The following is a 22,651-nucleotide window of genomic DNA, read 5'->3' as shown; positions in this document are numbered from 1 at the left end:
TATGCCAGTTTCTTACCTAGTTATAGACTTCAATGGCTCATCAGTAATACACTTATAAAGGACTCAACGAGAGAGGAAAAGAAAGTGGCTGTTCAAGGATGCTAAAGAATAGGAGCCCAGCATATCAAACAGTATTTCTAGAGCCTAGGATTGAAAAAGCCTTTGAAAATGTTGCTCGTAAAAGGCAAAATTAAATAAAAATAATTTTTTTAGAAATTTTAATTTGAATAGAACTGAATTTCTGATAATTCATGACAAATCATGTGTAATTTACTTGGAAACAATATGGAAGTTGTTTGCCACTGCCCTCTTCTGGGATTTTTTTTTAACTTCTCAGGCTCTAGTTCCTATTGGCCTGCCAACAACATATTAACCTGATCTAATGCAGCTTCATTTTCTGAAATCAGACAAAAATAGCTAGATATTTTACTCTTGGTGTTTTTGAGATACTGTTCTATTAATTCTCACTCAGACTTTCAATAAAAATAAAATAAAAATTATTTTAGCAACACAATTTCAAATTTTCTGTATGCACACATACATAAATAAATCTACTTGGGAAACGTGGGCCTAAGGAAACCCAGATTCTTTGAGTGATTGTAGGATTTAATATTAAGAGATTAAGAGATTTAAAAGTACTAATATAATGTATTTAAATATATGGCTATCTGCATTATATTAAAAATATTGAAGAAGTTTTAAATTAAGTCTAAATTGGCTTAGGGCAGGGGTGGCCAATTGTGGCTCTTTTACAACCTGTGCACTTCAACTCCCAGAAGTCCACAGATTGTAAAAGAGCCACAACTGCCCACCTCTGGTTTAGGGCAGGCTAACTTTCTCCAATCTCACATATTCCAATTGTGTTGGGACTGCAGCTTCAGAATTTCTAACCAATAATTTCTATGCTGATTCTAGGAACTACAGTCACAACACATATAAAAGCCACCAGGCTCAAGGAAAAGTAGCTTAGACGTAACTACTAAACAACTGTTTTGGGGGTTGTAGTTTTTACTGCAAAAACAGGAATAAAAGAAATAAAAATTCCTGGCAGCAACAGTTTGTAAAGGACACCCAAAGCCTCTAATATTACCTAATATCAACCATTTCACTCACAGAGTTATTATATCAAAATTTCACAGGAAGCAGAAATGACAAGTTTACCTGACCAGGAAAAGAATGCATTGTGTACAATATAGATAAAACTTTGAACAAAGTTGAAAATATAGTAATGCAGGAAAATACAATCTCAGGATGCTATTAATAAGCTTTTATATTATGTAGGATGTTCTTACTTATCAGAGTCCAAGAGCCCATAACTTTACATTATTCATTAAAAATTTTCAGCATCTCCATTTTAATAATTCCTTCAGTCAGACATCTTCAAATCAGATGAATGCTGTGTTAAACAGCTTCAGTTAACTGAAGAAACTGCAGGATTTATTTATTAGAATTTCCTGTACTTTTTGGGGGAGTGGGAGATGTCCCATGCTGAAATGCTTTTCCTCTAAATTGTTGTCAGATAAACAGATTGGATAGAGGCTATACTGAATAAGAATAGTACCTAGGCAGAAGTTTATATCTCTGTTAACTGGCAGGCTCTTCCCAAGTATAGGAAATGCATTCACTAATCAAATAAGAAATATAAAGGAAAATGTATGATATCAGCAAAGCACTGGGAATGCTGATGTGGTCGAAAAGCTGAAGATAAGAAAGTTAAAGCCTAGGGTAGATATAGGATAATTGAAAAGTATAAAGAATTAGTAACATTTTATTATACTTGTAGTGAATTATGTGTGTATTCCTAGTATTACATGAGTTTAGTATAATTGATTCTGAAGTTGGATATATGGAAATATTTTGGAGGCTTTGTTATCCTGCTTTATGGATATGATGCTGGCACCTAGGAACTGAAAATACTTTTTAGTTGCGAATATTTATCTGCTTTATGCTGTGGGCTGTTTAAAAGGCATATCTGAGAACACCAGATTGTGTCAGGGGAAAAGAAGACAGTGTAAACAGGTTACCTATATACAACTGTACTTTCTCTTTTTCTTTATATTGAAGTAATAGAATACTCTGAAATAAATAACTTCTACTAAGGCCCTTACATTCAAAAATATAAATGAAAAGGACATTTTCAAAGATAATTAATAGAACAGCACCTGTTAGTACAAGGCTACTGTATACCGAGTGGTTAGGATAAAGACCACCTTTTAATACCTCAAACACACACTCCCTTTTATCTTTTTTTAAGATTCTAATGCTTTTCTTTAAACTATTTGATGCAAGTGTGTTTATTTTAAAACATTTAAGAGCAGAAGGTTACAGCCTAAACCTAATCAGAAACTTCAATTTTAATACAGCATATTTTCAAATACATAAAATGCTAGCGCTAATCAGTGTTTAGTAAGAATCACATCAATTTAACATTACTATATAAGTGAAAGGTTGTTACCCAATGGTAATGTATACAAATGTATACAAAATAATTCTAATACTATTATTCAAGTTATTAATAAACTTGAATAAAAACTTATATTGATATATTGAATGCAATTTATGAAAAAATAATAGTTGACACTTCAAATTTCAAAAAGTTTTGAAATGTGATTTTGTTGGACAATAAAACTTCACCCCCTTCCAACATTTGTTTAGGTGCAGCAAACTGTAAACATGTCATCAGTTGGTCAAGACTGGTAAAGAAAATAATTCCTTATTTATGGAATACAGGATCAGACAAAACAAAGAACAAAATCTCTTATTTATTTCTTAACCTTTCACAGATCGAATACCCACTCTTGTAATAAAGCCATTATAAAATAGGGAAATGACTTAATCAGAAGAGTAATGGGATGTGGCTTTAAGCTGTATCAATTCAATGCTTAGCTTAATTAACTGGGCTAATAATGAAAAGCTTAAAAGTATGGAGAATTCCCCGTGAAATTATTAGATCAGGGCTACACTGACAAAGCAATCCTGAAATTAAATCTAACGAATTCTAGAAATATTTCTGAAATGCGTTCCAGACACTGAACACATTTACTGTAGTCCAATGCCAAGCTCTCATTTCTTTTCTCGGTAAATGCGACATAGTCAGGCCTAGTATGTAGGCCTCTGTAGTACAGACAGAACCTTTGTTCCATACATCGATGTTTCTTTCTAAAAGCTCTTGAACAAAACTTTCCATTCTCCCCGCCTTAATGTTTTCTTGTTCCTAATGTAAACTTTTTCAAATTCCTGATGTCTTTTAAGCCCACTAGGAAGAACATCACCCCCCACCCCCCGCCCTCCACCGCGACAGGACTGCCCATTAGGAGAAAGGAACAATAAAAGTTGTACAGCAGGCAGCTCGGCCTGCAAGGCTGGCAAACGCCTCGAGATCAGTTTGAATGTTAGCCCGGTACTAGTCGGCAGAAGCTCAAGTTGTCGTGCGGAAAAGAAGGGGGGGGGAGAATGTGAATATCTAAATACGACGCGTTATGCAAACAAACCACAAGCTAGGCTAGTTTCTTCTCGAATATACCAGTAATACAAACCAGCTCTAAAATTACAGGGTGAAAACAATCTGCTCCAGTATTAGGATTCAACACCTAAGGGAATCTATTAACGATCATTCTTCTCTTCCCTCCCCCCCCCCATTCCTACTCCCCCACAACTACACAATATGATTTCCCCTGTTTTCGGCCCCAAAAGCAAGTCAGCATTAAGGCTGATCATTTAGCTTTTCTTTTCTTTCCTTTTAAAAAAAAGTGTAATCGTCTGGTTGGGAAGGATTTTTTCCCCCTTGCTTCTCTCCTAAGTGTATTCAAGGGGGCTCAATAACAGCATCCAAGAAAAAATAAATAAGAGAGCCCCCCCCCGGGGGGGGAGATAGTGATTAGCTGAAGGACTGAGGAGAAACGAGGCACAGCGAAATGCAAATCGGATTCAGGATAAACATTAAAGCTGTCCTTTTGTATCCAACAGCCACACAAAACCATAAAGACAATCTTTACTTGGGCGGAAGGGGGGGGGAGAGAAAGCAAAGTAGGAAAAGGGGTTAGGATAGGCCCAAACGGCAGAAAGGAGCCCGAGTCAGTTTTCGGTACTGTTGGAAAAGGGGCCTATAAATTGGGTCTTCAAATTCACCCTTTTAATACATCAGAGTTAGCAGAAGAAAGACAGGAAAAGAAAGGAAGGGAAGGGCTGAATCACGATAAGCTTCACCCTACCGCTTGGCCATTTTAGCAGCTCCATTTCTGCCACCCTGGCTTCCCTTTCGTCACTTCTTTGCTTTGGGGAGGAAGGGGGGGGACACCTTGACCCTGGGAGTTTTCCCCACCTCGGTATAAAAAGCACCTTCTTTCTGGCCGATTACTTCCTCATACCTGCGTAAGGCCTCGACCCATGAGACAGCCAACTAGTCCTCTGCCCTTCTTTCCTTTCCTGGCCCAGGATATCCCTCGCCACAAGCCTCCTCTGTCAGGCTCCGCAAAACAGTCCCTTCCTCCCACCCATCCCCCACTTCGGCCCTCAGGAAAAAAGCAGGCAAGGAAAAGAAGGGACCTTCCATTCCCACACACACACACATACAAAAAAGCGTCGCCGAGAAAAATAAGTCGCCGCCGTCGCCGCCCGTCTTGTCTTCTCCCCACTCCTCCCTCCTTCGCACAGTACCTAGTTTGTCCCGACGCGGCCTCCGCAAAAGCGCTCCGTGCCTCCCCGGTAGCCCTGGCTCCTTTTCTGTCCTGCCCGGCGCCTCTTCCCTTCAATTATCAGCTGAAGCCGCAGCACCGATCAGTGCGCCGTCTGCCTCCGCTACCGTACCCCTCCAGCGGCGTAGGGGGAGGCCGGGGACTACTTCACCCCCAAAGGGGGCCGGGGGCCCCCCTCTCCCCCCCTCGCCAGCAGCGGGTGTTCTCCTCCTCCCTGCCTCAGCGCTCCCTGCCGCGGAGCCGGCAGCCCCCCTCCTTCTCTTAAAGATCGGCAGCAGTTCTATCCTTCCTGTCCCCCTCCGCTCGTCTCAGACGTTCCTTGGCTGGAAAAGAGGTATCCCTCCGCTGGGGTCGTCACCCCCGGGGTACGTGCAAGCGTTATCCCCTCAGGGTCGGCGAGATCGCTCCCGTCGCTCCTCTCCGCTCTTTCCCCTCCTCAACGGTGGCGATACCGAGGCCCCTCTTTCCTTCCTGGGGGTGATAAAAAAACCTCCGCGACTTCTATCCCTAAGAACTGGTCGTCTCCTTTAAGAGAGGGGGCTGGGCTTCCAGTGACCTTCCATTCGCCCGCCCCTTCCTGGTTGCCAGAGCGACTGGGAGTTGGCGTCCTAAAATGGCGTCCCTCCTGGACGATACTTTGTTCGAGACGCGCGGACAAGCCCCGGCGCCCAGCAAAGACTTCTACCAAATCATCGTTACTAGGAAGGATGTGAGTATATATATATATATATATATTTCTCTCTCTCCCCTCCCCCCTCCTTCTAGAGATTTGTTTGGAATTTCTCTTGGAGGGTGGTGACTAAGTATCGAGGAAGAAAGAACAGAGGACGGTGCTTCGACGAAGGGAAAGAAGGAGTGCCGATGACCCTGGATGTACGAGAATACGTTCCTTGCGGGCAAAATAAAAGAAGGAAAGCGGGGGAGGAGAGAGATTCGCCGAGTGCTCATCTTTTTCCCGACAGTTCCTGATTCAGGGCTGGGATGTAAGTCGATTAATAAGGATGGACTGCAATGCTAATGCTAGCTCCGGCTAACGAAAAACAAAACAAAACAAAAAATGGCCATGTGCAACTATAAGATGATTTTCCCGGATGGGGCCCTCAACCTCTAATGCGGAATTAGGAATAGGCTACACTTCTAAACGCCAGTCAGTATGTCGGCCATTGTCTGAAATTCTGAAAGTGATAGTAAGTTATAGCTGGAAAGCAACAATTTCCTTAAATTTGCCCTAATTTGCCTCAAATAACATATACAGATGTTCAATGGTTAAAGCTATAATAAACCTTTCTTCTAATTAAGCCCTTTGTAATTGGATTTATAAATAGAAGAGAGGCAGAAGCTGACATGTATATCTTACTTTCTCATTTTATTGATAAAATTCCTGTTTTGTTACATTCATCCCCTATTATACGTGAGCAAGGAAAATAGTTTGAAGTTTTGAATATGCTTCTTCAAGAACAGCTAGCTAGAGAAAGATAGGAGGTAATAGGTATACAATTTTTAACAATATTATAAATGCTTTAGCTTTTACACTTCTACAGAATTATATGAAAGCAAGATTCTTTGAAAGAGCAGAGTGTTTTATATTTTTTATTCCTAAGTAAATATTTTTCAGTACTAGTGTTTTATAAACCATGTGCTAAACAAGTCAATGTTATGTCCTCCATCTGCTTTGGATTTTATTCCCATACTCAAACAGCCCAATTAGTAGCAAGGGACTATATCTGTTACAATCTAAAATATCTGAAATGCATAGAAAAAAATCAGTATTTACTAAATACAAGAACCTGAGCTGAATGTTTAAACAGATAAATTAGGGCAAGGATTCGAAACCAGGTGATTAAGGTAAAATTTCCAGATTTCAATTAAGCTACTCCACCTGGCACAATTGTAGTTCCTTACAGTTGCTTTTAAGTAAATATAAAAATGTGTTTTTCTGGTAACTGAATTGTCACTTTAAAAAAACAGAATAACATAGATTGCTTAAAAAGTAATTCATTCAACACTAGAACTTATCTTAATAATTTCCTAATAGAACACCTGCTCCCTCAAATCCTTCTCTCCTACCTCAATGAGGTGACAGAGTGTTTCTAGGAGAGGTGAGCAAAGAATGCCAGTATGTACATCATGATTATATAATCCCAGCAAAGCTGTTTCGCTAAATCAAATAGGTATGTTTATCCGGCATCCGCAACATAGCAAGATATCGGAGGCAGATGATTAGTGACACCATTTCATACCATGGAAGAGATGGCACTGGCAAACCACCCCTTAATTTAACAGTGAATAGACAATATAAAAGTATTGATAATATAGTAATGGTTGATTGGCCTCTTAGGTCTGATGGCACTCAATGTGTTATTGAGGAAGAGCTGAGTAACTTTTGGAATATTAATGAAGTTTACAAAACGTCTAGATTAAAGCCTTTGAGATATCTAGTTGCTGAGGTTGCTATACAAAAAAGGAAAATTTGAAGCTGCAAAGACATTACAATGGGAAAAAATATGAGATGCATCTACATGGGAGAGTTCATATAGTGAAAGACAAAATAAATTGACTATGCATTAAACTTTCTGGCATCATTGCACTAAAATTGACTGGAATTGGAAATTTTCAATCAAAAGATCATACTGTTTATTACTAAAAATATGAAAAGCCAAGAAGAAGCAGGGTTTCTTTCATAACCAGGAAAGCTAAAACAAAGACTGTACTTGGGAATAATGCAATCAGTGATTGAATAGTATCAATTATACTCCACAGGCAACCATTTATTATGATGCTTATCCAAGTTTATGCTCCAACTACTGATGCAGAAGACGAGGGGGTTAATCTGAAGTTACAAAATATGTAAGCAAGATGTGCTGCTTGTATTTGGCGACTTGGAAATATTACAAAGAAAAATGTAATTCAACTGTATGGCTTAAGAAAGTGAAATGAAGCAGATCAATTTACCAATTTCTCCCAATCCAGTCACTTCTTCATTGCTTACACTATATTTCAGCAACCATATCAATACCTATATACATGAATATCACCAGATGGTGTACACAGAAATAAAATTGACTATATTATTAGCTCAAGGAAGTGGAAGAGCTTAATTATAACAGCAAAGGCCACGGCTGACTCTGGAACATATCATAAACAACTCATGTGCAAATTCAAAGTCAAGCTAAAATGGAAGAAGAAAGCCAACCAGTTTCCTTGATATGACCCATCATTTTTCAGAAGAATATCATAAGAGATTGGGTAAATTTTATTGAACCAATCTGCTCTCACTCCACAATTTTGCTCTCTGGCTAGGTTCACAAATGACACCAGTCAATGGTTCGTTTAATCACTGTTGGGTTCTCATTAAATGCTGAATCTTATGGTGATTTAAGATTCCCAAGTAAATCCAGTATAGTACATATCATTTAAAAAATATTTAAAAACTTTTTTCTAAGAAAGGTCATCTTTTGAAAGAGGCAAAGCTGCTATTCTAAATGTTTACTTTAGCTAACTTTTTTAACATTTCTATGTCTTTTCCAAGAAATATTGTGGGGAAAATCACAGCATTTAATCTCTGGATTTTCAGCAATTACTTTAATAAGTATAGTACGGGAACATTCCTTATATAAAGAATAATGATTAAAAAATCATTTCATATCTGTGTATGTGATACAGCTATTCTCTCAAGATTTTAAAAACAATCTTACTAGTCTTAAATATGGCAAATTGATTAATGTTGTATTAATATATTTAATTTCATGAATTATCTGGATAATTGGATAGTTTCTCAAACTTTATATCCAGAAAGGTCTGCCTATATTTTGTTGTTTGTTTTTGCAGTGGATAATTGTATAATAAATTAAGATTTACTTTTTACTTTTGTCAAAAACAGTTTTTCTGCCACTTTTTTTTTATTAGTTACAATTATAGATGTGAAAAATTCTATTCGATAACAAGCCAAGTAACTCCTCTTACAGTTCCTCAAAACTGCTCTGTTTTGAAAGCATAGAAGAGGAAGTAAAGAGTGAAATTGCAATTCACCTTGCAGTCATTATTTACAGTTTCATGGAAAAATGCTTATTTCCTCTCTAATAATCAGAGGCAATGTGTATGTAGCCTGTATTTCATAACATGCTAAGATTTAGGTCTCTTTAGTTCCTGTTGTGCCAGGCAAACTATTCACAGATTTTTTGTTTTTTAAAAAAACCTTTCCTGATATAAGTAATGAGAGATGCAATTAGATTCTTACTTCATTTCCTGGGGAAAGAACAGCAAAGGAGAAAACAAAAATAATTTGTGGGAATTGGAGGTTGCTGTGTTGTAACAAAGCTGCCCCATTTTTTTTTACCTTGGGAATATATTTATTAAGAAAGTATATATTTTCTTATATGCTGTATATATGTGTGTATTAACCAATAACAAGTAAGTTCAATTCAAACTTAAACAGATTCATTACAATGAATACAATACATTGTAATACATTACAATGCCAATAGACATAGATAGTACAAGTTTCTTGTATCTGACATTTGTATCTGTATCTGAGTTTGGTTAAGATTAGATGGCTTGTTATTTGACAGTATAATGTACAATTATAGTTACAATCAAAAGTTTGTACAATATTCTACATTACAGCAGTTGTATATGTGCATATAATCTGATTCTCAATCCACAAAATTGTAAGTGTTTACATTTTTGGTAATACTATATACTAAGTGTTAGTATTTCAATTATTTGTGACTTAAAAGTAATATATTTTTAAAGGTTGATAAATGGATGACAAAGAAATATCAAAATATTTTTCGAAAGCCTAATGTATTTCTGATACATTTAATCATTACTAAATATATGGTTGTAATACTACACATCAATAAGGGCTTTTTTATTTGAATGCATCGTGTCAATAAACTGAATATAAAGGCAGAATCACATCTGGGTTATTTTTCTTCCTTCTGCTTCTTAAGGACTTATTTACTAGGCAATCTTGATTGGTTCTTTATATAATGTTTGGGTAATATTGATTAAAATATTGATGTAGTCAAATAACATTGTGAAACACACACACACACACACACACACACACACACACATATATTAAACAGAAATCCTGATTTGACAATAAACACTACTGAATGAAGAGGGTAAAACTCCATAACAGCAGAAAATGCATATGCATATTACATCAGTGCAGCATTCCATAAACAAATGAGATTAGCAGAACTATGTATGATAGCACATGATCCACACATTATTTTGAACCTATTTCTATGGCACTTCTTTTCTGTCCATCTTTAAGAAATACCCTTATTTCTGAAGTATATCAATATAATTATTTTATCTTGTATTCTATAATAAAGTGCTTGATATACCTTCTCTATCCATCCAGTAGCAAAGAAAGAGAAAATCTTTAGCAAGGAAGTATTATTAGTAGTCTTTCACATTATTTCTTATATGGTGCTTTTCAAAATACAAGTAGCTTCTATGCAATTGATTCTTTGTAGGGTGTTTTTAAGCTCAAATTTCCTAAACAGCATATGAAAAGCTACTTTTAATATTGAACTCCCCCCAAATATTTTATCAGCATTTGAAATCTGTTGGTCAAATTAAAATTGGACAATCCCAGGTCCACAACATGTATCCAATAGCTGTGGAATGTGGGCCTCTGAGGTATTCATCCTGACATTATACAAAGAGTTCTCTTTTTTGGTGCAAGCACCTCCATGGCTAAATTAATCCTATATTTGTGTGACCGGGTTACAAATAATGCAACCATATTTTGGCTCAATGGAAATCCATCCATGGTTATTTTGTGGTTTACTGTATTATGAAAATCTGCCAAATTGGATTGAGTAAATCATTAATAAACGAATCATTGGTGTCATTTGCAAACATAGTTATTTCTGCAATAGTATCTATGATTACTAAAAAAAGAAGTTATGTGCTTTCCCAGAAGGAAGCCAGTTAGAGACTTTACATTCCAATATATTTATTAATGTCCATCCTGAATTATTTTATATAAATATTAATGTTTTGCGGGTTCCACTTAATGTGCTGGATCTGCTTTTTGCATGGATTGGCCTTGTTTTTGCAGTGAAGTTTATGAATACATAATACAATGGAGCAAGAAATGTTCAGTAAGCTTGCCATACAGCCTGATGCTAATTAGGACTGAGAGAAAAGGCTAGCCCCAAGTCATTTTTGCCTAATCTGACACCCCCCCCCATTCCCAGTCCATCTCCTTAATCACTATACCAGCTATCTAAATAATTTCTCTAAATACTTGTCACTATTCTCCATTCATAGGTGATTTTCAGGTGGTGGAAAATTTCTCTTCGGAGTGAATTCCGTGAAGCAAGGCCTGGAGAACTCAAAGAATCTCATGAAGATTTCTTGGATGATCCCTCCCTCCAAAGTAGAATACTATGAATTTAGTCATAGCTCAATGAGTGTACTAGTCTGAAGAAAATGCATATTTGAAGAAAATGTGATAAGTCTTATCTTTAACAATTATATATAATAATTGTATAATAGTAATAGAACACTATTTTATTTTTATGACAAATATGAATGCATAATATAGTGCTAATAATTTGACATCTTTTTAAAAAGAACATTTTTTAAAAGTGTTAAAATTTGGGATTAAATATCCATTATTTGTGGCATAGAAAATAATCTATAGATTCCTATACAGCCATTTACAACAGATAAACTCTATATGAAAATGCAATAATATTCACCAACATGTGGAGGACCAAATCTACTTTTGAAGAGTCTCGGTGTTCTTTAAAATTCTTATTTACTTAAAATTATTTAGATGAATCAGAGTTGTTTTGGAAAATTAGATCTATTATTCAGGAAGCTAGGTGAATTTTCCCCAATCATAAACTAAATAATAGGAGAAAAATATTGTTAGTTTGTTTATTATTACTGTAGCAGTCCGTTTCATCAAGTGAATTGGCTTAAACTCTAACTACAACCCTGGACATTACTGTATACTGTAAGCAAGCAACAAAATAAACAAATGCATAAATAATTACAATATAATAATATGAATTCATGTAATATTATAACAGTGTATACTTCATCTCTATGCTCTTAAAACGTAACATACATAAAGAAGAGAAATAAAGCATACATTTCAAATCACATTATATGCAGCAACTTAAGACTTCAGTATTCTGTTTTAAACAACATATGAGAAATATATAAACAATATTAGTTCTTTTCTTGATTTTGGACAAAGTTAAGTCTCTTTTGGTCATACCTCAGTTACATTCCAATTTTCATAATATCAATGGGGATTTCATAATAAAAAGGGATTTGTGATTTCACCCAATGAATTACTGTATATAGTGAAAAGTTGATTATTTATTATTATTATTTATTGTTATTATTATTTATTGAATTTGTATACCGCCCTACTCCCGAAGGACTCAGGGCGGTGAACAGCCAGATAAAATACATATAATACAAATGTTAAAAAAGCATTAAAATACAATTAAATAATTGGCCCAGAAAATGAAATTTAAAACACCCCAAATTCTTAAGACAAATTTAAAATTGAAGAATTTTAAAATTTTAAAAAGTTTAAAAGAGAGGTTAGGCCAGGCCGGCCTGCTGGAAAAGAAATGTTTTGATTATAATAGACAAAAATCAGCTTTTTAAGCTTAGGCAACAATATTGGTAATTCTGCAGACCTTATATGTAAACAAAAATGTAGTGACAGAATTCAGTGAACAGCCTCAAGGTCTTTATTATTTTTTTTCCAAGAAGGCAGACATTACATAACTACAATTGGATTAAAGTAAAAGAAGATGGAGAGATATTCTGAAGGGCTAATTCCAAAAAGATGCTAGTAGGCAAATACATTAGTCATTTTTAAACAATCTTGCTCAGTTCCATTGTAATGTTGGGAGGCATTCACAGACATGCTGTCATTAAAAAAAATTGTTTTAATCTCAAGAAAAGATAAAGTAAAATTAAATTTGTCAAACCATTGTATGTCAGTCATTAGTTTTCTCTGAAAAACATTGTGTGAGGTATTGCTTATAGCAAAATGCTTATGGAATAAATATTTTATATAGTGGAATAAACATTTTAAATAGTGGAGAACTGATAATAGTTTTTAAATGTTTGTAATGATAAGTGAATATCAACCAAGAAAAATAATCATGTAATACTAATAATGCAGTTTTCCAATTTATGCAGAGTATTGCCATGCTATTTAAAATAATTTTGTACTAGATATGATTTTGTGGAAATGCATCATTGTATACACATTAGAACTTCTATAATATCTCTGTGCGTGCATGTGTGCAAACACATATTTCAAACTTGAGTTCATTCTGTATTGGCAATAAGAAATGTTTAAATAATGGTTCCATCCACACAGGAATGCTTTACCTAAATGAAGCTATTTTGATAGAAGTGCTTTGGTGGGAAGATTACATTAGTAGAAGGACAATCTCTGAATCCATCTCTATATTGTATCTTATTATAGCTTATGAAATGGAATTCATCTCTTAGTTTTCTACAAAATGTGTAAATACAATATCAGTTATTTTTGCATAATCATCATCATCTTGAAAAATGTAATAATATAAACAAATGGAGGGTCATACATCATAAGAGAGCCGGTTTGGTGTAGTGGTTAAAGCAACAGACTAGAAACCAGAAGACTATAAATTCTAATCCCTGCCCTGAAAGCCAGGTAAGTGACTTTGGGCCAGTCATTCTCTCTCAGACCAACCTACCTCACAGGATTGTTGTTGTGGAGAAAATAGCAGTAAGGAGGAGTATTAGCTGGGTTTGCTGCCTTGAGTTGTTTATAAAAATAAGACAGATCAAAAAATGTAAAAAAATTTTTTTTAATGAAATTGTAATCCTAATCCTTTTGGGCAACTTTATGAGGGAATTAGAATGAGGCAAAAATATCCCTTTACTGATAGTAAGAAATTCCGCAGGAGGGGCAAATCTGTTGGTACCATAGGCTCCCACCAAGCTGTGCTGGCCAAGATTTATAAATAGCAGCATTCCTATTGCCAGTACATTCTGAAAATCTCTCACGGATCTAAAACCTCTTAAATAGTTCTTTAGGATTGGGTTCATCAATAATTCCAGTCTATTACTATTGGACAAAGCAATCTTAAATCAGTAGGAGGGGGGGCTTGTTGGCACTACTATCTATACTCTATACTATCTAAAAGTATGTCTATACTGTCTATAGATGGAAGACACATTTGGATGCTACCCAACATACCTTATGGATCTGAATAGATTCCTACAGGAAATCATTCAGATTCCTTGTAGATTTTGCCATTGATCTGGCAAATAGTTTAGTAATATACTTGATCAGTCTCTGAAACTCAGATAAGTACATTAAATGTCATTCCTATAAAACAACTTCTGCCTGTCCATCAACCCCAGGAAATTCCTTCATTCACCAAGGAGTTCTGTAATAGACAGTAAAACAACTGAAGAGAAACCTGGAGGATCAGTGGTATAAAACAAGTAGTAACTAAGACTGAACATAAGTACAAAGTCAGGTTTGAATCCCCAATGTGACTATAGTGAAGAAATAAAACTTTTCTGTATTTATTACCTTGTGAAATAGCATCTAGCAGCTGTGTTTAATGTGATATGCACCCTGTTGAGAATGGGCAAGCATCAAGACATCACTATGAGCCACTAGGATTTTGGCTAAATAGTGTGCTGAGCATTGTTCAGATATCCTGTGGCCAGAATTGGATAAGATGACCTGGGTCATGTCTTGCAAAGTCATCTAGATTTTGTGAGCATGTAATCTCCAAGAAAATGGACAGGGTCCCCTACAGGATGAGCTCTGCTACTTGCACATCCTTATTACCTGCATGAATAGGAATAAAATTGAATTTTGAAATAAAAGTGGTAGGAAAATGCTTAAAGCGTAAAGCACTTGAAAAATATAAAGTCTTTTAAAATTCCAAGTGTCATAAATATTATTTTATTGTGCATATTGTAATCAGTACTACTAAAACATTTGCAATATACATGTGTGTTATTTTGAGTAATCTGTAGGCAAATTACTCAGATTTATCAAATCAGTGCTGAACAGTTTTAGTAATAGAGCCCCATATGACCACAATTGCTAAAATTATTAGCATAATTATTTCTTACTCAAGCAAAAAAAAGAATAAAAACAAAAAATAAGATCTACTGTAATTTTAACATAGTTTTAAAAAATCATTTCAAAACTTTCTGTTCCACTCAAAATAATAGAAAAAATTCCTTTTACTCCATGATGCTAAGATCGGCCTCCAGGAGGTGCCATGTTAAGCCTTCTTTTACAGCCAGTTATCATTCATTATCTTTCGTCCTGTCACATTCATTTTCATTATTCTCACCATCCTGCAATTTCAGGATTTGCGTTTGCTTTTTCTGGCAACCCAATGGAAGCATTATCTCTGTATGCAGACACATAAAAAGCAACCAAGGATGGACTTTGGGTCAAATCTTTCAAGAGAAAAGGCTGATATAACACTTTAAGGACAGATGCTTCACTTGTGCAATGCATATTACAATATGTCCTTTTCAAATGCTTTATACAGCCCTAGTAGAATAAAGTAAAGAAGAATCACCAAACAACTATTGTTGTATGGTGGCTTTCTCCATCTTGCTGAGAATTATGAAATTAATCATTGCAGCTCATTTCATTATGAAGTTGAGGAAGTCTGTTATAACACTGAATATCTCAAACGAGTTCAACAACTCAAGGACCGGTGCGCTTTCAACAATGGTTCCATAAGTACTGTCTAAATTGTAAACAAAAAACCTGTTTAATATCTTAGTTCTATTTAAGTTTCTCTGACTTACTTATATTTTCTAAAATTGCAGTTCAAATAGCCATTGTGTTTGGAGCAAGCACTCTGGAGCATATCTTCAATCTGTGCAGAGGTAATTTTGATTACCTGGTGCGACTGCCAGATACATTGCTTCTGTACATCATGTCTTATTTGGATCTTGAAGACATTGCAAGGCTTTCCCAAGTATCACGCAGATTTGAAATGGTAAGCTTAAGGGACTTAATGTGAGTAGCTATACTATTCAAAATCCATCCAATAAACCGACTTCAGGTTTGGTTTGGTTTGGTTTGGTTTGGTTTGGTTTGGTTTGGTTTGGTTTGGTTTGGTTTGGTTTGGTTTGGTTTGGTTTGGTTATTTTATTTTATTTTATTTTATTTTATTTTATTTTATTTTATTTTATTATTTTATTTTATTTTATTTTATTTAGCGTATGGCAAATACATGGATTTATAGTGGTTCAAATGTTAATGTCCAGTCCACCCAGCCATTCAAGGACAGGGTGGCCTATGTTGAAAAAATCAGACATTGGGCTGGTGTAAGCTCTTGATGGACATTCAAACACAATGTGATGGATATTTTGTCAAAGAGCACATTGAGGGGTAGAGACAAGACCCCATTTAAACAATGAGTCCTGGCAGACATCATGTTGGGTACGGATCCTGTTCAAATTGACCAATGCTGGTGAGGAAGGTCAAAACCTAGCATCTTTTCTGTAGGGTCATCTATGTAACTGCCTGTATCTGGCCATTTAGCAGCCCATTTGGCTTTCCACTGTGTGTTGATGTCAAAGTTGTTAGACATCTGCAGGGCGAGTGCCGGAGAGGGCTTCCTGGATTCCTAGGAAGAAGTCGGTTTCTCATAATTTTGTGTACTCCTTCACTAAGGCTTCCTGCCTTCGTAGAGCTGGTGGTGCAATGTGGCTCAAGATGGAGAGCCAGCAAGTAGGAGTAGATTTTATGCAACAGCCTATGATCCTCATTGTATCATTTAGTCTAGCATCGATCTTGCTAGTGTGGCAGCTATTAAGCCAAACGGATGCAGTATTCATCAGTGGGGTAGACCAACCCTAGTGCTGATATTCTGATATATCTGGCAAGTTAACCAGGGATGATTTGCATCCCTTGTTATTATAATAAAGTGCATTGAAATTTCTATAGTCTCCAAATTTTAAAATCATTAAAATACCAGTAGAGGGAGCTTAAACCAAATATAAAATGGAAAGTAATGGAGTTGCATTTTTAACAGAGTTTAATTTTGATTGTATGGTTTATTACTTTTTTAAAAAACATTCTAAAAAAATAGAATATTGATAAGGTTCAAGAAAAAAGGTTTTACAAAGTAATCTTACATTTATCTATTAAATACCATTGAGTCTTAATAAGGTTTATCCCTAGATAAACAAATATAGGATTTATATAAGTTTTCAGATCTTATTTTTTATCATTATTTGATACACATAAGTGATTAGAGATCAGATATGTACTATCAGAGTATTGCAGCTCCTTTATGTGACATAAAGAGGAATTTGATAAAGAATTTTCTTTTTAAAAACATGTTATGTAAGGTTCAAATAAAAAGGCAAATCAAAGCTAATCTATGATACAAACAACCATAGTTAAACTTGCCAGTCTGCTTTTATTTTCTGCATAAAATATATGCTTCTGCTTGATAATCCAATTAAAGTAGAACAATTTACATTCAAGTAAATTGTTGAATATTTTATATTGTAATTTATGGTAGCATATATAGTTTCTCAATCACAGTTGGCCAAACTCCAAATACAACTGTAAGGATTTTGTGAATGTTATTGAACCTCCATTATTCATGGCCATTGCCCATACTACATGGAATAGGAATCTAATAATATATTAAATGCCACAGATTTCTGTTCTTGTCTAATTCCTGTTTTTTTCTCTATAAGAGCAGCCTGGGTCAACCAGTTGCTAGTGCTTTTATTATTTTTATAACCATAAAATCTTGAAATCAAGAAGAATTTGGAATTTTTTTTTGTTTTAAGGTTGCTGGCACACACTTGCAAAGCTGAAATATTTACTACAGTTAAAGCAGATAACAGGAAATAGGAATGTAACTCAAATGTCTAGTAAAATGCATTTGCCTGAAAAATAGTGGTACAGTCCAAAAAGCAAGACCATCATCCAAATATGTTTCAAGAGTCACAGAAAGCCAAATGAGGTAGTCAGCCAAAGGGTCAAAAGCAAGAGAGTTAGAAAGCCAAATGGTTATCTCCAGCAAAAATCTGCAACGAAAGAAGCTACCTACATCTGTCTGCTAATAGTTGGCTGCAACAAACTCATGTCCCACCCTTTGTTTAGTAAGGAGTCTCATTGAGGAGAATTGCTCTGTTTGTCTCTGTGGATGTCTAAACCTGGAGCTTGGAGGTTGTGCCTTGACATCAGACTGTTACACCGGAAGAGGAGATTCCTGTGGTTGATCAGCCTCAAATGAATCCTGACTTATTGGGTCCTGAGGCTGACAGTCCTGAAGCACAAGCCAGCTGGAGCAATATCACCAGATTCAAAATGGATGGTTGTAATAAGTAACTGAAATAAAGGATGGTTCCTAAGTAGTATTTGAATTATTTTTAAAATGTAGAGTCGATACTCAAGGTGATACTATAAATTATGGATTTAAACATTATTATGTAGTTGTCTCTTTCATTTGTAGAAAAACTTGCAAATACTGGAACTCAAATAGCCCAGTGGAATCAGATCCTAATATTTATTTGCTTTTAATAAAATAAATTTATTTTTATCTGCTCGTACTTTTTATTTGTTTTACAAATAGATATGCAACTCTGACAAACTATGGGAAATGATTGTGCAAGATTTATTGGGCACCATCACTCCAGAAATGAAGTCCCTGGCACAAGAAATTGGGTGGAAGCAGTTCTTCTTCACTAACAAGCTTCAGCTGCAATTACAGCTCCGAAGAAGGAGAAATAAGTCAGCTGGTTCTTCTGGAAGTCAGTCTGATTAGATGAGTATTTTTCCTAATTAAACATTTTGAAAAGTGTGGATTTATATATATATATATATATATATTGTAAGCTGAACATCTTGTTTAGCTTTTTAGAAAAAAAATCTGATCACAAGATTTGAATAAAGATAGAGGCTCCCTTAAAATAGGCTATTAGAGATGCCTGAGAAAATCTTCGTTATATTATTCCATTCATTTTCATTTAATATTTCATTTAAATTGCATTTTGTTCTCCATTTGTTTTCAGTAAATTTATTTAAATTGTTCACATTTTATGCCTTTTGATGTTTGTTTGTTCTTTTGCTTTATTCGGACTTTGATGTCCAGCAGGTGGCAGCCACCTTTTATTTTATATCGCTGTTACCAGCAATGATTACTAATATGTATGTACTGTATGGATACATAGAGAAAGCTGTTTTTTCTTTTCATACAATATCTGAAATGACACAATGGGTATAGCATTCTAAGAAAATAAAATGAGAATTGCCAGGAAATGGCAAATGAAATCAGCTGCTATTATCAAAGAAAGTTAAGAATCCCCCACTGTCCAAATTAATATCAAATAGTAAAACTGGGATAATGAAAACTCAGTAATTCTTGGTTTCATTTGCTATAAAGCTGTTATGTAATTAACATAATCAATTGTAATCAAATTACTAATATTTCTCTCCCACAATTTCATTGACAGAGCAAACATTTCTTTGTCAGGGTTTAGTTCTGAAGTCCTCAGAAAGATCTATCCCTAAAAAAAATTAGGGGGAGGAGTTTTATAACCTTTGCTTACAAAATAATTTTTCCTGATGAGTACTTCTACAAAATCTTAGTAGCATTAAATTTACCAAGAAATGTATTTTCCAGGCAAGGTTGTTAATTTCCTGACATGTGACAGTCACACTGTGAATTACAAATTTCCAGCATACTGAATCTCTTGTTCTTTCATAAATGTATTAAAATGTGTAATGTTTTTTTCTATAGTGTTAAAATGCTGGTTCATCCTGAGTGGCTCAAAAATAAGAATATTCTATAATAGTTTTGTTTGATATATTAATTTAAAATGGATAAGAGGACCAGATCCACAACAAAATAACATTTTCTTCTTTAGAATGCTGCTATGTTATTTACCACAGACTGAATGATAAAGCAATGTTGTTCATAGGGACCCTGATTATTTGCACTATAAAGGGTCTTTTTGTTACCTAACATAATTTTCTAGAAAATATTTATAAAGATGGGGCCATTAATCTTATAATAGGAAAATAGTTTTTCTACTTTGAAGAAATAAAAATACAGCTAAATGATTTGAAACAATGCAAACATGACTATTTTCTACCTTAATAACTTCAAAAAAAATTATACTTAATTTTTCCTATTGATGTAGGTGCTTGTTGTTGTATTTTTAAAATAATTATAGTTTCAAGACTTGAATTATTTATACAGAAACAAATGTGTGTGGGTTTCCTTCAGTATCTTTTTGTTTTCCATTCCATTAATTATATGTGCCAATATTCTAGATAGCACGTTTGCTACTGATATGCCTGTCCTTAATAAAATATCCCATTTGGAAGTTTCTAAGTACTTGACTTTATGTATGGAAGAAAAATAATTCACCTTTTTATTATAAATATCTAGATAAAATCCTTATATGCAAAATTAAATAATACTGTGCAATATTTTAATGTTCAGTTTAATGTTCAGTTTAATTATATAAAAATGTGCAGAATAACAGAGTTGGAAGGGACCTTGGTCTTCTAGTCCAACCTCCTGCTCAAATAGGAGACTCTATAACATTCCAGACAAGTGGCTGTCCAGTCTCTTCTTAAAAGCCTCCAGTGAAGAAGCACCTATTACTTCTGAAGACAAGCTGTTCCACTGGTTAATTGTTCTCACTGTTAGGAAATTTCTCTTTAGTTATAGATTACTTTTCTCCATAATTAATTTCCATCCATTGTGTCTTGTTTTGCCTTCAGGTGCTTTGAAAAATAGATTGACACAACCCCCCCCCCTTTTCTTTGTGGCAGCCCCTCAAATATTGGAACACTGCTATCATGTCACCACTAGTTCTTCTTTTCACTAGACTAGACAAATCCAATTTCTGTAACTGTTCTTCATATGTTTTAGCCTCCAGCCCCCTAATAATCTTTGTTGCTCTTTTCTGCACTCAAAATGGTGGCCAGATCTAAGTCTCTGTAAGATCTAAGTGTGATCTTACTAAGGCTTTATAAAGCGATCTAGTGATATTTCTTTGTCATGGCGGAAGAAAGGACAAGACAGTCTCATTGTAAAATGCCTATTGGAACTAACAGAGAAGTTGGGTTCAATTCTTTATTGGGTTTGCATTGTGTTAAACCATGGATTCTTGAATGAATTAATACATGTTTACTATCATTCTAATGCAGAAACATTAGATTATAATTGGCTTGGGCAGCACTTTGGATTTGAAGCACCAGGAATGTGAAGGTCCCAGATACTGTAGTTCCAACTCTCCCCCTTCCCAGGATGGCTGGCAGCTGCATAGGCCAGCTATGTAAGCCCAAGAAAAGATGCAACTCCTTTAAGCCATCGCTGGCAAATGTTACACTTGAGTCCTCAAGGTGCACAAAAGCACATATTTGCCTTCAAATTCAAAGTGCCTCATAGACTTAGTTTATAAATCACATAGATCACAATGCTGCTGGTCTGAATTGAGATGTCAGCAGATATTGTATTTGTAAACACTAAATAGGGTTAGTGGCTGGGAACAGATTAGTGATAATCTGTATAAAAGGTCATATCTAAAGTAAAAATCCAATATCCATCCAAATTCCAAATTGCAAGACACCTTTTGGGTGAAATGCAGAATACCCTGTAAATTAGTCTAAGTTAGAATTGATACTAATAGGCAAAGATTTATTTATTAATATCTTACATAATTATTGTTATCTCTTTTACATATGCACACACACACACACATTCTGAATGTATCAACAATTTAGGCATTTTTATTCCAAGTGAAATCTCTCAAGTAATTACATTATATACCAATAATAAGCTCCAGTACTTAATATGTTTCTTTGGATATTAAAGCCAGCTTGGTCTACTGGTTAAGGCACCAGGGTAAAAAGCAAGAAATGTGAGTTCGAATCCTGCCTTAGGCAGGAAAGCCAACTGGGTGACCTTGGCCCTCTTTCTCACCACAAAGGATTGTTGTGGGGAAAATGGGAGGGGGAAGGTGTGTTGGATATGCTTGCTGTTGCTGCCTTGAGTTATTTTAAAAAATAATAAACGTGGGGTACAAATAAAGATGAATAAATTAATAGAGGGGGATATTTAAGCATTATTCTTCAGGATAATGTATACACTTTTAACATGAGCAAGCCCCATTTAATTCAAATAATTTGCAGGTCTTGGTGCTATAAAACGTGGTGAAAAATAGATCTGAGTCCCTGTTCTGAGGAAATTTAGTAGCCCAAATGATCCAAAGCAAATAGATTTGGTCAGTTAGAGTGTTCTCCTCACTCTCAGTGTCAGTGAAGTTGCTTTAGGAAGAATGAAATTTTTTCCAGGCATAGATGGTGGTGAGACAGATGGTGTAGAGTGCATACTGGTAGTATTCTGGATTGTAAAACAAAGTATTAGCCTCCTTATTCTATGAGTTAAAACAGAAGACATATGAAAGTTACAGTGAGGAGGGGGAAAGACATCTGACTTGGCTTTGAGCTCATCTGTAAGAAATTTGTAATTGTCCCAGATTCTTGTGATCAGTCTTGGCTCTTACTCTATTTTATTCATTCCAGAAAGTCCTCCTTTATGGCAAAAACTTTTTATTAAAACTTAGTAATTCTTCTCAGCTGGCAAAAGTTATCCACACAAAAATATATAAAGAAACAGGTTGCCCACAGATTGACTATAAAACTATTGCTTCCAGAGTAAAAACTGAGACATCATTTTTAATAACAAAGGGAGGGAGAGATTTGGGTGGCAAAAGTGGGCTGGGAGGAAGGTTTGCTGAGTGCCAGGATCTCAGTCAAAAGTTTATCAACTCTATGAGTGGCATAGCTAAAATTGTAAAAATTGGAATAAACTTACAAAAGAAGTTAGCAAGCCCAGAAAACACTGGAAGTAAAGCTGGAGATCCTGAGATAGGAGAGCCTT

General features: G+C 35.1%; 2 protein-coding genes across 7 annotated transcripts in view; one reads left to right on the top strand and one right to left on the bottom strand.

Moving 5' to 3' along the window:
• Positions 1-5,252, bottom strand: part of TRIP12 (thyroid hormone receptor interactor 12) — a 90,946-nt gene extending 85,694 nt beyond the window's left edge. For 2 of the 6 annotated variants that reach the window (XM_034439334.3, XM_034439337.3), the window contains exon 1: positions 4,657-5,252. The gene's annotated coding sequence lies outside the window, so the exon portion shown is untranslated. The other 4 variants (XM_087872652.1, XM_087872654.1, XM_087872653.1 and 1 more) reach the window with 3 other exon arrangements.
• Positions 5,185-20,093, top strand: FBXO36 (F-box protein 36). The gene is made up of 4 exons (XM_034439338.3): positions 5,185-5,403; positions 10,986-11,094; positions 15,555-15,727; positions 18,329-20,093. The coding sequence occupies exons 1-4, from the start codon at positions 5,308-5,310 to the stop codon at positions 18,518-18,520; spliced, it is 570 nt and encodes a 189-aa protein (XP_034295229.1). The 5' UTR covers positions 5,185-5,307; the 3' UTR covers positions 18,521-20,093.
• The last annotated feature ends 2,558 nt before the right edge of the window (positions 20,094-22,651 follow it).

This window comes from Pantherophis guttatus, chromosome 6, assembly GCF_059756535.1.
Source record: "Pantherophis guttatus breed Tessera chromosome 6, ASM5975653v1, whole genome shotgun sequence".
Classification (NCBI taxonomy): Eukaryota; Metazoa; Chordata; class Lepidosauria; order Squamata; family Colubridae; genus Pantherophis; species Pantherophis guttatus.
The sequence above is the reverse complement of the archived record's forward strand: the minus strand, read 5'-3'. Positions and strand labels throughout refer to the sequence as shown.